This window comes from Rhinichthys klamathensis, unplaced genomic scaffold (assembly GCF_029890125.1).
Source record: "Rhinichthys klamathensis goyatoka isolate OS25496 unplaced genomic scaffold, OSU_Roscu_1.1 h1tg000352l_1, whole genome shotgun sequence".
Lineage (NCBI taxonomy): Eukaryota > Metazoa > Chordata > Actinopteri > Cypriniformes > Leuciscidae > Rhinichthys > Rhinichthys klamathensis.
Genome location: NW_026606863.1, coordinates 888,123 through 904,831, shown reverse-complemented (window position 1 = coordinate 904,831; position 16,709 = coordinate 888,123). Strand labels below are relative to the sequence as shown.

At 36.3% G+C, this 16,709-nt stretch overlaps 1 protein-coding gene across 1 annotated transcript in view; it reads left to right on the top strand.

The window, feature by feature from the left end:
• ggps1 (geranylgeranyl diphosphate synthase 1) overlaps nt 1-16,709 on the top strand; it is a 43,560-nt gene that overhangs the window by 10,045 nt on the left and 16,806 nt on the right. The window contains exon 3 of the mRNA XM_056232666.1: nt 6,425-6,495. Within this exon, the coding sequence (XP_056088641.1) occupies nt 6,425-6,495 (71 nt within the window). The remainder of the gene's footprint in view (nt 1-6,424; nt 6,496-16,709) is intronic.

Below are 16,709 nucleotides of genomic sequence, written 5' to 3'. Positions count from 1 at the left end.
TGAACGGTAGTGTAATTGTTCCTCCAACTCTTTTTTTTTTTTCATCACTGTGTCCCTTAATTTTCTGCCTTGTGAAACAAGTAAAGTCATCCTCATTTATATAGCGCTTTTAACAATGTAGATTGTTTCAAAGCAGCTTTACAGAGCTAAACATATAATTTAAGGTAACAGAGATTGGTTTGGTTTTATAGCGGTTCTTGAATAATGTTATTTCCAGCTAAAGTTGGTTTTGATTGATTCACTTCCGTCGAAATGATCATTTGTTATTAAATTAGGGGCCGCTAACACGACACCGTTCTCTCTAAACAGACTTTAAACGCGAACCTGTGATAAACGCTTCACATGCGCATTAAGAATTGATTATAGTTGTGCGTTTGAATATATGTGCGCAGGTTTGTAATTCGCTACAAACCATGCCTATACAAACTAGTCTTGTCTATAAATTGATACAGAATTTTATTTTATCAATAAATGACAATGACATTTGAATCTGCAATATATTTCATGAAGTCTTTGAGTAATACGAGAGGTCAGATATAGATGTAAACAGCGTGTCACATTGCCGGAACGGCTGTCACTGCTTGACATTTCTTGTCAACTCCCCGTTTTGTGGTATAAGCATCATCCTCCTCCTATAAGTCAGAAGAGCTCTGCGTTCAGGAAGTCTGCAGTCAGCACAAAGCTCAACGCATGACAATATCATGTCTATTATTAATCCTGCTGTCGTCTCGTGAAGCGAGAACCAGCGATACATGAACCACAAATGTGACTTTCACAGAATCTAATAGTTACAGGACTATTTGTGATTGGTTGTTTTGTTCCATCCACCTTTGTGTCCTTTTAGACATTTGAGTAGCTTATACTCTATAATGTAGTAGACTTATATTTCCAATTTGGCCAAGGACGTTTTGAATGGTGATCGCTTTGGAAGAGTGAGTTCATGTATCATGAAACAAAATTGACATGAACATTGAAAAGCTGTAAAACAGGAGCACACTTTATTTTTTAAATATTTTATTCATTTTTACAGAAGTTGTAGCATATTCCTTTTGTAAAGCTACAAAACTTGTTTGACTCATCAATGTTTTGTAAGTTTGATGTGTTTATTAGGGTCTGAAATAAAACAAGATGAGAACTTAAATATTCCCAGCACTTTCTGTGATGTAGTTATGCTTGCTTATCAGGAAGTAATAATGACTCTTTGCATTAACCCTTGTGTTATGTTGCGGGTCAATTTGACCCGTTTCGATTTTCAAGTTGTTGGAAATACTGGTTAACCTTTGTTTTTTTTTCTTGATATTTTGTGACTTTTTCTCATTTATCATGATGAACATGCATGCAAAGTTTCAACATGCTGATGTGTTTTGACATATACAAACAAAATTACTGTTACGTTCGTGATGTTCGCGGGTCAATTTGACCCTCATAGGCAGCCATTCAAAAGCAACTGTACAGACACAAAATAAAAACATTTATTTTCTGTATGTCAGGGCACTTCAACTCCAGTTCTAACGTGCAAGTGCATCTAAAAGTGCTCTAACCCTAACCAAACACACTTGAAAAAGCTAAAATTACAGTGTTCAGAATTATTTGCAAATTACAGATGAAAATCTTTATCAGACACAGATAGTAAAATAAGCTCTCATTTCAATATTCAAAAAATCTAAAATACCTAGCTTTTAACCAAAACTTTTATGTAGGATTTTCAAAGGCAGCTTCACAGAGCCAAAAAATAAATAAAAAACATTTATTTGATGTATGTTTTTGTTTTGTTCGGTTTCTCACTTCCCAGTGAGTGAATAATGAAACTAGGAAAATAGGTCTTAGGAAACTAGGGAAAGTTAACTTAGGAAAATGAAAAATTTTCATTATACTGCAATTTTTTTTTGTTCAGTTACGATGTTCAAAGCATAAAATGTAAAAAAAAAAAAAAAAAAAAAAAAAAAATATATGCAAAAAAATCAGTATACTGTTTATTTTCCAATTTTGTCAAAACTAAACTGTTTAAAAATGTTTTAAACATTTTCATAAATCATATTTTCAGATATAATGTTTTTGTAATGTTTGACAAATGCTGATATTAAAAGTTTACAGTTTGTATCTAAATCTTTGTTGTTTTTCATAGTGTGATTTTTGAGGAATTGTATTGAATCCAATTAGGGTCAATTTGACCCGGTCCATAAAGGGTGTACACAGAAATCGAACAGAACACAAGGGTTAAGGTAGTAGCCTAGTGAGAACAGGGCGTTGGGGGAATCCCTTTTTTTTTTTTCTGTTTTTAATCAAACCGCAAATTTTTGCAAGTTCCCGCAATTTCATCGCATAAAATTGCATAAATATCCCGCATATTCCATCACATTTTTAAAGAAAACGGGCCGCATAATCAAGGATTTTTGCCCGCAACAATCACAAAAAAACTAAAAAAGCGTTTTTCTGGAAGGACTCTTTAAAGGAGAACTCCGGTGCAAAATGAACCTCGGGTGTAATAACACATTGGTACAGACTAAATCGTTCCCTGAGATTTGTTTTCATGATAATCGAATGTAAAGTTTTATCTCTAAAAACAGTTTAGCTTATAACGTTAGTATATTGGGCATCGAGTAAGCAAAAAGAGATCGCTATTTAATACCACTAACAAGGCTCAATTTAGCCCCACACTAACACGGCAGCATAATGAGGGTCCTTACATGCAAACCGAAGCATTGAGAACTTTGTAAGTGTATAGACAGTTTAATAAGAAGATACTTTACACAGACAGTACAGTTAGCGCATACAGACAGCAGCCGTCTTGGAAAACAGTCTCGACCAATCGAACCACGAGGGTGAGCGAACAGTACGTGTAGATATTGAAGATAAGATAAAATATATTTATTTTTTTATTTTCTCTGTTGCGTTCAGTGCTTCTCTTATGCGCTCAGTGCTTTCTTCCGGAAACAACGGACCATATGAGATTCCAAGTCACAGTTCAGCTCACGTATCACCGTGTTCGTGGTTTGACTGATCGAGACTGTTTTCCAAGATGGCTCCTGTCTGTATGCGCTAACTGTACTGTCTGTGTAAAGTATCTTCTTATTAAACTGTCTATACACTTACAAAGTTCGCAATGCTTCGGTTTGCATGTAAGGACACTCATTATGCTGCCATGTTAGTGTGGGGCTAATTTGAGCCTTGTTAGTGGTATTAACTAGCGATCTCTTTTTGCTTACTCGATGCCCAATATACTAGCGTTATAAGCTAAACTGTTTTTAGAGATAAAACTCTTTACATTCGATAATCACGAAAACAAATCGCAGGGAACGATTTAGTCTGTACCAATGTGTTATTACACCCGAGGTTCATTTTGCGCCGGAGTTCTCCTTTAAGGTGTCATTGTTACAGTGTAATTACATATTTAAGAACTGAGTAATAATAATGTACTTACTAGATTAGGGTAGGAATTCGGATTTGTTTGAGGGTTAGTTGCATGTAATTATGCATAATTTACTGTGATTGCTATGGTAAGTACACGTAACATATGTAACAAGGACACTGTAAAATAAAGTGTTACCATATATTGTAACTGACACCGTAAAAGTGTAACCCAATATATTTAAGTACTAAGTAACATTAAGCAACTACATGTACTACTTATTATAGGGTTAGGGTAGGATTATGATTTGGTTGAGGGTTAGTTGCATAATTATGCTATGCATAATTGAGTTACTGCTATGGTAAGTACATGTAACATATGTAACAAGGACACTGTAAAATAAAGTGTTACTCCCCCCTTACTATCTGAATAGTTTAATGGCTGCATATTCAATTATGCATTAAAGTTTTTAAAAACAACTTCCGTTTTCTACTATCTTGCAGAATTAAATCATCTCCTCTCTCTCTCTCTCTCTCTCTCTCTCTCTCTCTCTCTCTCTGTGCTGACCTTATGAAGTGAAAATGTTTTAATTTTATCTGCAGTAAAACCCTGCTGACTCTGAAAGAGTGTCTCCACCTCTAATGTTCAGTTTGCTGAATATTAGCGAGCGTGGGGAGAAATACTGCTGCAGCATCAGAACCCGGTCTCTTGTTTTCCTGTCGTCCTCCTGCAATTTTAATGCTGTCTTCTGTGACGTATGCAGAAGCCCTGCGCGGGCGATGCGGAGACGGTCCTCTCGGCTAGTTTTTGCTGAGGTCAGGGAAGGAACGACTGAGGAACTGAAGTTGAAGGGCAGACCAAGTTCCTCTGAAAAGGGAAAACCGGCGTGAATGTGAAGAGATTGAGAAAGACTACATTAATTTGCATTTAAGTGGCTGAATCTCATTAAAACATGTTCAGGCCACATTTCACCCCAGAATCTAAAGAGGTTTGATTTTTCTCGATGTAATGAATCCAGACGCTGCTTTACTCTAATGGGAATCACTGAAAAGAAAAACCCTGAGTGTACAGAAATTTTTACTATAATAAAATGTTTTTTTATTATTATAATCATTTAAAAATCAATTTTAATGATTGCATTTTAAATTAATTAATTGTTTAATTAATTAATTTAATCTAAATTAAAATTATACAAATTAAGTTTGCAGAACCAAAGTCGGTAAAGTAACTTTTCAGAATTGTGTTGAAATGTCAAATCGGGAAGATTAAGTTAAGCTGTAATTGCACAAAAAGCCATATTTAGAGTACAGAAGTATTGAGTTGATTGGCTCTTAATGGTTAAACTAGGGATACACTGATATAAAAAAAAAAATTGGCCGATAACCGATAATTCTTCATATTTGAAAGCCGATAACCGATATATTGGCCGATAAATCTAAATCCAAATTTTTATTTAATTTTTTTGAGAGCCTGATTACAAAAACAAAGTCTCACCATTAAAAGCCACGTCCCAATTATGTTCTCATTATAATTTTATGTAGTTATATATGACAGACTTTAAAAGTGATTTCAATCCATATTTCAAGCAGTTCAAAACCATCATGTTGAACAATGTGTATCTGAAGTGAAATAATCCATGATTTATTGGCTTTATTATATCGGCCAAATTTTCTTATCGGGCCGATAACGATAACATTAAATATTGGTCGATACCGATATGGTGGCAGATATATCGTGCATCCCTAGGTTAAATCGTTTTTGCCATATTGAGTGTTACGATTTCTCCCATTCTTACAGGTGAAACTCGAAAAATGTGGAAATCGTGCAAAAGTTCATTTATTTCAACTTAAAAGGTGAAACTAATATATTATATAGACTCATTACATGCAAAGTGAGATATTTCAAGCCTTTTTTTTTGTTATAATTTTGATGATTATGGCTTACAGCTTATGAAACCCCAAATTCAAAATTAGAATATTGTGAAATAATCATCAAAATTATAACAAATAAAGGCTTGAAATATCTCACTTTGCATGTAATGAGTCTATATAATATATTAGTTTCACCTTTTAAGTTGAATTACTGAAATAAATTAACTTTGGCACGATATTCAAATTTTTCAAGTTTCACCTGTGTGTGTGCTTCGATGGACCGTTTCTAACTTTTCAAAATCACCTTATTACTGTAATGCACAAAAAATATGATTAGTTGTAATGTCAGATTCATTTAACCCTCAATAATCCAAAAAGAAAAGCGTGACATGTTCTTGACGGATTTTAATGAGATGCATCTGACGGTCTTCATTAGTAAAGGGCAAACTGAGTTCTTTCATACAGGGAAACCGTGGCACATGAAGTGAAGGAGCGACGCTGCCAGTGAGTCATTAGATCAGTGCAACCTGCAGTAACTCGCTCCGCGAACGCTCCAGTTACAGGAAGCCAGAGGGGAAAGGCTCATGAATGGAGATGAATGATGTTCGTTCTGAGCCTTTGGTTGCTGAATAATCTGAGCTCGTCAGTCCTCGGCCTTCAAGTTTGTGTTTTAAAAGGCAGGCAAAAATGGTTCTATTGATTTATAACAGTATTAAGAGTTCAGTCACTGCATGCTGCTTGTTTCATGCGTCATGATTAGGGTTGCAAAAGTCCAGGAATTGGAAATTTTCCATGGGAATGAATGGGAATTAACTGGATATTTGCTAAATTGCAGGTTAGCCTATGACTGGATAGTCTTAGTTAAAAAATTGGTCAATGGGAATGTTTTTATTTTTATTATTCAACATCAATTCTTTCATTGAACAACTAAAAAGAATGAATTAAAGTTCCACTCACAAATAAATGTCAAAACTGTAATTATTAAAATACGTATTAGTTTGCATGCATGTCTGCTTGTGACCAAACTAAATGTTTTGTATTTATGTTTGTGTATTATACAGTTTGTATAAATGATTCGTAAATTCCTAGTAAGTTTCCAAGTTGGAATAAACAATAAAACAAACCTCAGGCCTTATTTGACATGTTTGCACTGCAACTGATCTTGATTTCTTGTCATCTCTCCCCCTTTTCTCTGTTTTGATAGGAAAACAAGTCAGAACAAAACTCTCTCAAGCGTTCAATCACTGGCTCAATGTCCCAGAGGATAAACTTCAGGTAAGGGTTTATCTGTGTTTTTAGTGTTGCTGGATTGACAATATTGTTTAAATGCTTCATTAAGGGAAACATTAAGTCCTTTTATTTGACTTGACTCTATGATCATTTAGCCGTGCCAAACCATGCTTTTGAGGCAATTCTCAAAAAATAAAAAAATAAACATTTTACCCCCAAAAAAAGAAATTAACACTTTATTTTTTTATTCTCCATCATTCCCAATGATTCCCGTTAGATTCAAAGCCCCGCTTTTGGTTCTGACCCGTCATAATGCGGAAAGTATTTTTTTATTTTTCTATGATGCATATAGTATGGATTATCAATTAACAGTCTTAAATTTGATCTGTTTCTCAAACAAAGCTCTTGCACTGGGCAATGTTGAGATTTAGGACTCCTTTTTTTGCCAATGGTTCTCTTTTAGATGTTCATTAATGTGAATTTCATTGTACTACAGTTTAAAATATTGTAATATGATGGTTTATTTTGATATGCATAAGCTATGTATTTTTTGGAGGGCTGATGTAATCTGTGCATATTGACAGACTTTGTTTAGGTTGTATCTCCCTGATTTTTCAGTCAACTTGTGTTTAGTTTAAAGTTTGAACAGACATAAAGCAGCAGATGTGTTTCACTTCTGTTGTGTTCAAGAACTTGGCAGAAAACCTGCTATTGGATGCTCTGCGCTGCTTCTGAAAGACCTTAACAACCTACGGTCTGTGTTTGATCATCAAGAGAACAGGTGTTATCGCATTACACCGGCTTTTGTCTTGAATCACCAACTAGTCTAAATGCTTCCTAACATTTAACATGACTTATGTTAATTAAGTGTTCTTGTAGCAGTAATTAAGCTTTACATGATCATTTTCCAGCCGCTCTCTGACCTTTGCCTGTTTCTGAATTGCTGCTGCACCTTTAACCCTTCTATTATCTGCATTTGTGTCTACACTCATTATCTTTGGGGTCTCCAGGGACCCCAGACAATAACATTTAATTTTGTAACAGTATTATAATTTTTTTTTTTTTTTACAAATGTAATTTTACTCTGTTTATTAATGTTTTTACTCAACATTTGTGCAGTTTTGGGAGGATTTTTGATATCTTTTAAATTTCTATAAATAAATAAATATTTATTTAAATAGGCTTTTTTTTTTTGTCAGCATTTTGTGTCACATTTACTATATAAAAGACCCAGATTTATAACTTTCATTTATGGGGATAACATGGATAATTTTAAATGATTTAATGTAAGATTTTTACCCATTTTTTTGGAAAATGCAGTTTTAAAATAAGTCACTTTAACCACTAGATGGCTATAGAGCTCCACTATATGCTATTTGCTATGTGATTAACCAAACTATATATCTTTTCACAAGTTTTTCCAGTTGGATTCATATCTAAATATTATAAAATCACAATTATAACAAAAAAATACCTTTGTCAGTTTAGCATTTTTTTGTACTAACAAAAAAGTTTTTCAATAATGTTACATTATGCTTAGAATCAAAATCTGAACAAGACTTTAGATTTTATCATTTATTTCAATCTGTTTTTAATATAATTCTACAATTTTACTAACTGTAACAGAACAAAGAATGACAGAAATTAAGTTATATTACATATTGAGTAAAAATGCATGACATGAACATCAAAATGCAATGAACTGATCAGCAATAAATGAGCAAATAAAGCAGAAAAAAATTTTTTTAGTTAAAAAAAAACAGTGAATGTGGAAAAAACTAGGAACAATAATTGGTGGTCATCTCATACAGTCTCGTTTACAGTGCACTGCAGGTGTTTATGCGTCAGTGCACTGCAGGCAGTATGCATAGTATAGCCTTACAAATGTATTACTGTGTGTGTGTGTGCATTGTGGATTTATTTATTTTTTTGCATTGGAAGTGTGCCACTTTATTTCTGTCTATGTGATCTGCGTTGTTTCTTCGTTGTTTCTGATTTTGATGATGAATTTTGTATATTCACTATACAGGGTCTCCAGGGACCCCGAAGATAAAGAGTGTTGGCATTTTTGTCACGCTAACATTGTCTAGATCTACCAAAAAATATATATTTTGGAATGATCTGTTTGTGTTAAGAGTCGTAAAAAGTTTTATACCATTTGGACAAAAAGAGAATTTTTTTCAAAATTGACCAAGTCCAAAAGTCATTTGCGGGTCAAAAAGGACCCCTGAAGATAATAAGAGGGTTAATACATTTATATGTAAATGGACTTGGTTATGATATTTATATGGTGCTTATTGTTGGTGGTCAGATGATTGTGATGTCAAAACCTCAATTTGCATGTCATAATATTGATGATTTCTTGAACGTCTGTGAATTGAGTTTTTTTCTTTTTTCTTTTTGTGTGTGTAAGCCGGTCATTTCCTGTTTTGTCTTTGTGTTTTTTCTGCACTGGCACGGCAGAGACTGAAAATGATCAATGCAAATAGATTTGAGCTCTTAACCATCACATCATGGGCCATTCTCAGCATTCTGCCCTTCAAATTGAGTTTGCGCGTTCATGACGGATGATGGTGTTACAGCAGAGAGAGAAATAAACACACATGCAGGATCCCAGAAGCTTTTTTTGATCAGTGACTGATTTTGTCATTTACTCGCAATCATGACACTCAGACCTCATTTTGTATTTTCCAGAATAAAGAAAATTAGGCAAAATATCCTAAATATGTTTTACGCATAATGGGTCTCATTCATGAAACACGAGCAGAACGAATTTTTGTGTGAATCGTGTGTAAAGTGGTTCTGTCGTAAATTTTCGGATTCATTAAAATGTTGGTATTTTCCAAATGTTAGTTGGTACGAAAGAAATCTACACCTGCTCCCAGCCACGCGTAAATAGTGAGTTTAACACCCGAACGTTTTGCTCATTAATAAGGCTGCATTTTAATTCACCTTAATCGGGTACATATTTACACAGCATTTTGAAAAAATATTATATATAGTAATTACATATACGGTTTTTCTTTTGACTTCTGGGACTGTTTGATTAACAGATGAAACTCCAGTAACTGCATCTGTAATGCTGCCAAGCTGGCTTTTTTAAGGACCTGATACGCCACTATGTAGCTTGAAAATAAAATGCGGTGTTTTGAATGAACTTCTGATAATAAAACTTAAGAAATTTCTTTTTCATTCGCTTTTGAGAAGACATGTTGAAATCCTTCGTTTGGTGTCATAACATGATGCCCATATATAGTTGTCAGTCGGATTTAATGGGCGGGATTTATGGTAATTGAGAATGAGCGTGCACGCGCGTCCCATTTACGACTGATTGGAATTCATTAACACACACACACACACACATTTCACTATCACATCTGACGTTTACGAAGTATTTGTGAATCAGGAGATGAGTTTTCGGGAAGGTCTCTTTACGTGCAAATCACTCGCATATTTACACGTATATTTACGAATGTTTCATGAATGAGACCCAATGAAAGTATTTATTATTATTATATTATAAGTAATATAAGTGTGTGTGTGTATATATATATATATATATATACATATATATATACACACACACTTATACACACTTATATATTACACACTATGGTGATATGGTTACACTTAAAAAACAAATAAGAATAATTAAAACAGTTAAGAATAAAAAAATAAAATAAAGTACAGTAAAAACAGTCGGACGAACAGTGGCACAGTGCTCATTCAGTAAATGCACAGCTAAACAGAAGTGTTTTGAGTCTGGATTTGAATGTGACTGTAGGAGCACATCTGATCTCTTCTGGAAGCTGGTTCAGCATAAAAGCAGACTCTCCATGCTAGAGTGAACCCTTGGTATTTCTAGCCGATGTGATCCTAATGATCTGAGTGATCTGTTAGGTTCATATTCAGTGAGCATATCTGCAATATATTGAGGTCCTAGCCCATTAAAAGATTTATATACCAGTAATAATACTTTAAAGTCAATCCTCAATGTAACTGGGAGCCAGTGTAAAGACCTGAGGACTGGTGTGATATGTTCATATGTTCTGGTTCTGTATGAGCTGCAACTGTCTTATGGTCTTTTTAGGAAGGCCAGTGAGGAGAGTCCATTACAATAATCCACCCTGCTGGTGATGAAAGCATGCACAAGTTTCTCTAAGTCTTGATTGGAAACAAAGCATCTAATTCTTGCAATATTTTTCAGATGATAGTATGCTGATTTAGTAATTGCTTTGACATGACTACTGAAACTAAGATCTGACTCTAGAGACACACCAAGATTCCTGACTTGATTTTTAGTTGTTAGACCCCTAGCGTCAAGGTATGCGTTCACCTTGAGAACTTCATCTTTGTTTCCAAACGCAATAACTTCAGTTTTGTCTTTGTTTAACTGAAGAAAGTTTTGGCACATCCAACTGTTGACTTCATCAATGCATTGGAACAGGGAGTCAATGGGGCTGTAATCGTTAGGCGATAGGGCTAAGTAGAGCTGTGTGTCGTCTGCATATATATATATATATATATATATATATATATATATATATATATATATATATATATATATATATATATATATATATATATATATATGCATGCATGCACATTTTCTTTTTGGTACACAATTTTGTTTTTTTATTTACTAATAACCCTGTAACTCCAGAATTAAACTAAGCATCATAAAAGTGCCTAGGCTACAAGTCTTCTGAAGTTATCCTGATCTTATTGTGTGGAGGACAGACTGAAATGAAGTCGTTATTGATTGATAATATTTTGCCACAGCTGTCAAATCTCATTCACATTTTGTGTTAAATTAAAAATTGGTGCCTTAAGACATGCAGCAGCACCTGTTTGTGCAGGTTTGATCTCATCTGCTCTTAATGCCACTGCAATATTATGATTTATTTTTTGTTGTTGTTCCTTCTGACTAGGGGTGTAACGATACCCTCATGTCACGATTCGATAAAATGTACTGTTGATTAAAATGCTAAATTTGGTTTTACATTGTGTGTGTAAATGAATAGACTTGTCCTGTGCTTTGGGTTTCAGCACCAAGTCCAAAAGAGACACCAGAATAACAATATTCATGATTCTGAAGGTAAAAATACAGAATTATTATAGACGAATATGCTTGCACTCTGTCACTGACTAGTTATATTTAAAATAATGTCGGGCACTTTTTACTGGCAACATCAGACATTTGGCATTATCAGGACCCACAAATATCCCCCCATTGCATTATTATACACTATATTCAACACTATAGTAGTTTAATGTAGTTCTGACACTAAAACTCTGAAAACTTGAATTTTTTCTCACAGAGTAATTTTTATTTTGGGTGAACTATCCACAATACATATTGTTGCATTTTTGTATTTGTGATGTATTGCGACACGATATATTGTTACACCCCTACTTCTGACCCATTTGGATTATTAGTACAGACTACAGACAGTCATTAGACTATTAGTTTTTACATTTGTGTTAAACGTTACGCCGTGCTAGTCTTTTCTTCCCCTTTGTGACGTATATCTGAGTGAAACGGCTTCTGGAACATAGACAAAATCAAGCCCCGCCCACATTTGTTCGAGGAATTGATTGGATGGTTGTGGTTTGCTATTGGATGTATCTTATGTGAGTGACAGGTTATAGCCCCGCCCCCGTCATCATCTCAGAAGAGATTTCGCTGCAAGTTATTCAGATTCAAGATTACAGGCCACACGAATTTAACAAGATAATGATGTGCACAGATAAATAATTTATAATAAATACTGCAATATTCCATAAATAAAATTTTGAATTTTCCATTTTGAATTCACGTGACCTTAATATTGAGCCCTGCTTTGGTTCTGACCGGTCATGATGTGGAAAGCACAATGCATTAATGAGCTACAGTATTGATTATCAGTGATTGGTCTTAAATTAGGGTTTGCTTCTCAAAGAAGGCTATTGTTTGACTTCAAATACAAGATGAGTGGATACAAGTCTGTGTTGATATGGTTTAACTCTCCAACAGCTGTTGTTTCTAAGGCAAGACACTACAGGCAAAACCTTTTTTTATATATATATAAAATCTTGGTCAATACCGATAATTCTTTGTATTTGAAAGCCGATAACCGATATATTGGCTGATAAATCTAAATCCAAATTTTTTTATAATTTTTGAGAGCCTGATTACAAAAACAAGTCTCACCATTAAAAGTCCCATCACACAATCATAATGTTCTCGTTATAATTTTATGTAGCCAATATGACAGAACATGTTGCACCTAATCGTATTTTCCTTTTTAATCATATTTCAAGCAATTAAAAACCATCTGAAGTGTCTCAGCTGAAGGAAATAATCCATTATTCATCAGCTTTAATATACACTCACCGGCCACTTTATTAGGTACCCCATGCTAGTAACGGGTTGGACCCCCTTTTGCCTTCAGAACTGCCTCAATTCTTCGTGGCATAGATTCAACAAGGTGCTGGAAGCATTCCTCAGGGAGTTTGGTCCATATTGACATGATGGCATCACACAGTTGCCGCAGATTTGTCGGCTGCACATCCATGATGCGAATCTCCCGTTCCACCACATCCCAAAGATACTCTATTGGGTTGAGATCTGGTGACTGTGGAGGCCATTTTAGTACAGTGAACTCATTGTCATGTTCAAGAAACCAATTTGAAATGATTAGAGCTTTGTGACATGGTGGAAGTAGCCATCAGAGGATGGGTACATGGTGGCCATAAAGGGATGGACATGGTCAGAAACAATGCTCAGGTAGGCCGTGGCATTTAAACGATGCCCAATTGGCACTAAGGGGCCTAAAGTGTGCCAGGAAAACATCCCCCACACCATTACACCACCACCACCAGCCTGCACAGTGGTAACAAGGCATGATGGTTCCATGTTCTCATTCTGTTTACGCCAAATTCTGACTCTAACATCTCAATGTCTCAACAGAAATCGAGACTCATCAGACCAGGCAACATTTTTCCAGTCTTCAACTGTTCAATTTTGGTGAGCTCTTGCAAATTGTAGCCTCTTTTTCCTATTTGTAGTGGAGATGAGTGGTACCCGGTGGAGTCTTCTGCTGTTGTAGCCCATCCGCCTCAAGGTTGTGCGTGTTGTGGCTTCACAAATGCTTTGCTGCATACCTCGGTTGTAACGAGAAGTTATTTCAGTCACTGTTGCCCTTCTATCAGCTCGAACCAGTCTGGCCATTCTCCTCTGACCTCTGGCATCAACAAGGCATTTCCGCCCACAGAACTGCCGCTCACTGGATGTTTTTTCTTTTTCGGACCATTCTCTGTAAACCCTAGAGATGGTTGTGCGTGAAAATCCCAGTAGATTAGCAGTTTCTGAAATACTCAGACCAGCCCTTCTGGCACCAACAATCATGCCACGTTCAAAGTCACTCAAATCAACTTTCTTCCCCATACTGATGCTCGGTTTGAACTGCAGGAGATTGTCTTGACCATGTCTACATGCCTAAATGCACTGAGTTGCCGCCATGTGATTGGCTGCTTAGAAATTAAGTGTTAACGAGCAGTTGGACAGGTGTACCTAATAAAGTGGCCGGTGAGTGTATATCGGCCAAATTTTCTTATCAGGCCGACAACGATAACATAAAAAATAAACGTATATCGGCCGATATATCGTTCATCCCTACTCGTAATCTCGATTTTATTTTTTTATGTAAAGTGCTTTGAGAATGCTACTTTTAAAGGCACTATATAAAATAGATTATTATTAATCTGTAATCAGAATAACTTCCTCTTGTAGAATCTCTTCTCTGATGATGAGGGCGGGGCAACCTGTCAATCACATGAGATCCACCAATAGCAAACCACAACCATCCAAGCCCCGCCCTACATTTGTTCATGTTCCAGCAACCGTTCCACTCAGATTTACGTCACAAATAGGGAAGAAAAGACTTCGGTTTCATGCTGACTTTAAGTTGTATGCATATATGATGATGTGACAGGAGGACAGATATATTATAGTGAGCGCTGTTAATTGGCATTAAACTAGCAAACGTACTGAAGGCTTTAGTCTGCGTCTCTGCGAGCGATCAGACTGAACTTGTAACTCGTCCGGTGACTAAGCTATGCTAATCTTGTCATTGTGAATCAGCTGATCTCCCTCGATGCGTTATGTTATCTGCTAAGTCCGTCAGATCACATTCATCCGGCTGTTCAACAGCTCTCCTTTTATCCTGAATATTTCATTAAAGCTCTTCTGGCAGGGGAAAGTCAGACGTTCGTGTCAGTAACGCTGTTTTACGGAGCCTGTCGTCTCCGCTTCCACGTTTATTTGATCTTGTGAATGGAAAACAACTTCTCTTTGGATGTGTGTAATGTAGCGGCTCTAGTTGAATCATTATAAGGGTTGTTTGTTTATATCAGGTAAGGTTTTTTCTCCTGCCGTTCAGGGTGTGAATTTTGTTTGAGCGGATGATGGTGGTATTGGTAACCTAGCAACCAACAGTAAATAAACCCAGTCAGCGGAAACAGCCGATTCGTCACGTGGGTTTAAGGTTCGCTGCGTCAATTCGCCTTTGGCTAAGCCCCGCCCCCCTTAGTTACTGTTGCTACGTCCGACAAACAAACTCCATCTGGGCTCTGGTATCAACATGGCTTATGCTGTGACAGCTCTTCCTGCTGACATTTGATCAAACTTTTATAAAGCAGCAAATAAAGTGTCCGATAGAAGTAGGCAAAAGGGGCTGCAATACACGTTCGAAGGCTATATTCACGACATACAGGTGAAACGCAAGGAACAACAAGGCATCCAAATAGAGGCAAAAGCAAACCGGTCACAGTCAACAAATGACCCACCGCATATCCTACTAATCGAGACGGAGGCTGGGAATAACAATATCAAGGAGCAACACTGTTCATGCAAAGCTGGGTCTCTATTCACTTCTATAATCGTTATTACAAAGCAAACGGACTACGCGAGTATAACGTTGTATTTATTAGCAGCGTGTGCTAGACGACACTTGTCAGGATTTGACTTCGGTTTGGGAAGGGAATAGTGTTGTCACGATACTAGAATTTCTAACTTCGATACGATACCTTGAAAAATATCGATATTCGATACCATTTTCGATACCACGGAGAAAAAACTGCCACAATATTAAGGGGGAATTTTTTTTATTTAAAGCTAAATATAACAAGTCTAGAACATGACAATGAGGTAGGCTATATTTTACATGAACAAAAATGTCCTGAGTTCTATTTGTTTATAATTTTTAATTGGACCAGAGCTAACATGATGTACTGTTATTACCTACTGTTATCAAAGATTAAAATATACTGTAACAAAAAAGCACTTAACAGTATCAAATTGGAGGATAGAGATGTATAATAATAAGATTAAACATTCAATTTTCAGTTAAAGGCATGTCATTATTGAATTCAGAGATGCCATTGTCTAGCTGTTTAGTTTAATTAATATCTGTGTAATCAAATTGATGATAATCGCTAATGAAGGAAAATTGCAGAATTAAATAATAATTTTTGAATAAAGTTAAATTGGCACCAGTTAATTTACATTTGACCACAGTTACAATATTTACTTAAGATTCCTCAGTCAGATTATGTTAACTTTAAGAATTAAAACGAGACAACACAGACTCTTATCAACAACAATACTAGGCCATCTTGGTTAATGTTTCAGAAAAGTTCAAATGAGAAGAGTTACAGTGTTTTTTTTTTTTAGCAGTGGGGGCAGGTCTGTCCAAACAACAAACACCCCTGATGCTGAGCATTTGCTGCTAAATAGTAGCCTACCCCTGGAGCCTGTTCCTTAAGTCTGTTTTCACCTATACAATAATTTTAAAAAATGAGTGATGTGAGGGATTATTGATAGTCAAACAATCTGTTGGGTGCCCGCAGCCCGCTCGCGTGTCCGCGCTATTCTCCGACATGCCCGCTCGCGGTGTGTAGCGCGTGTCCGCGCTATTCTCCGACTCCGACATGCCCACTCGCGGTGTGTAGCTCGTGTCCGCGCTATTCTCCGACTCCGACATGCCCACTCGCGGTGTGTAGCTCGTGTCCGCGCTATTCTCCGACTCCGACATGCCCGCTCGCGGTGTGTAGCTCGTGTCCGCGCTATTCTCCGACATGCCCGCTCGCGGTGTGTAGCGCGTGTCCACGCTATTCTCCGACTCCGACATGCCCGCTCGCGGTGTGTAGCTCGTGTCCACGCTATTCTCCGACTCCGACATGCCCGCTCGCGGTGTGTAGCTCGTGTCCACGCTATT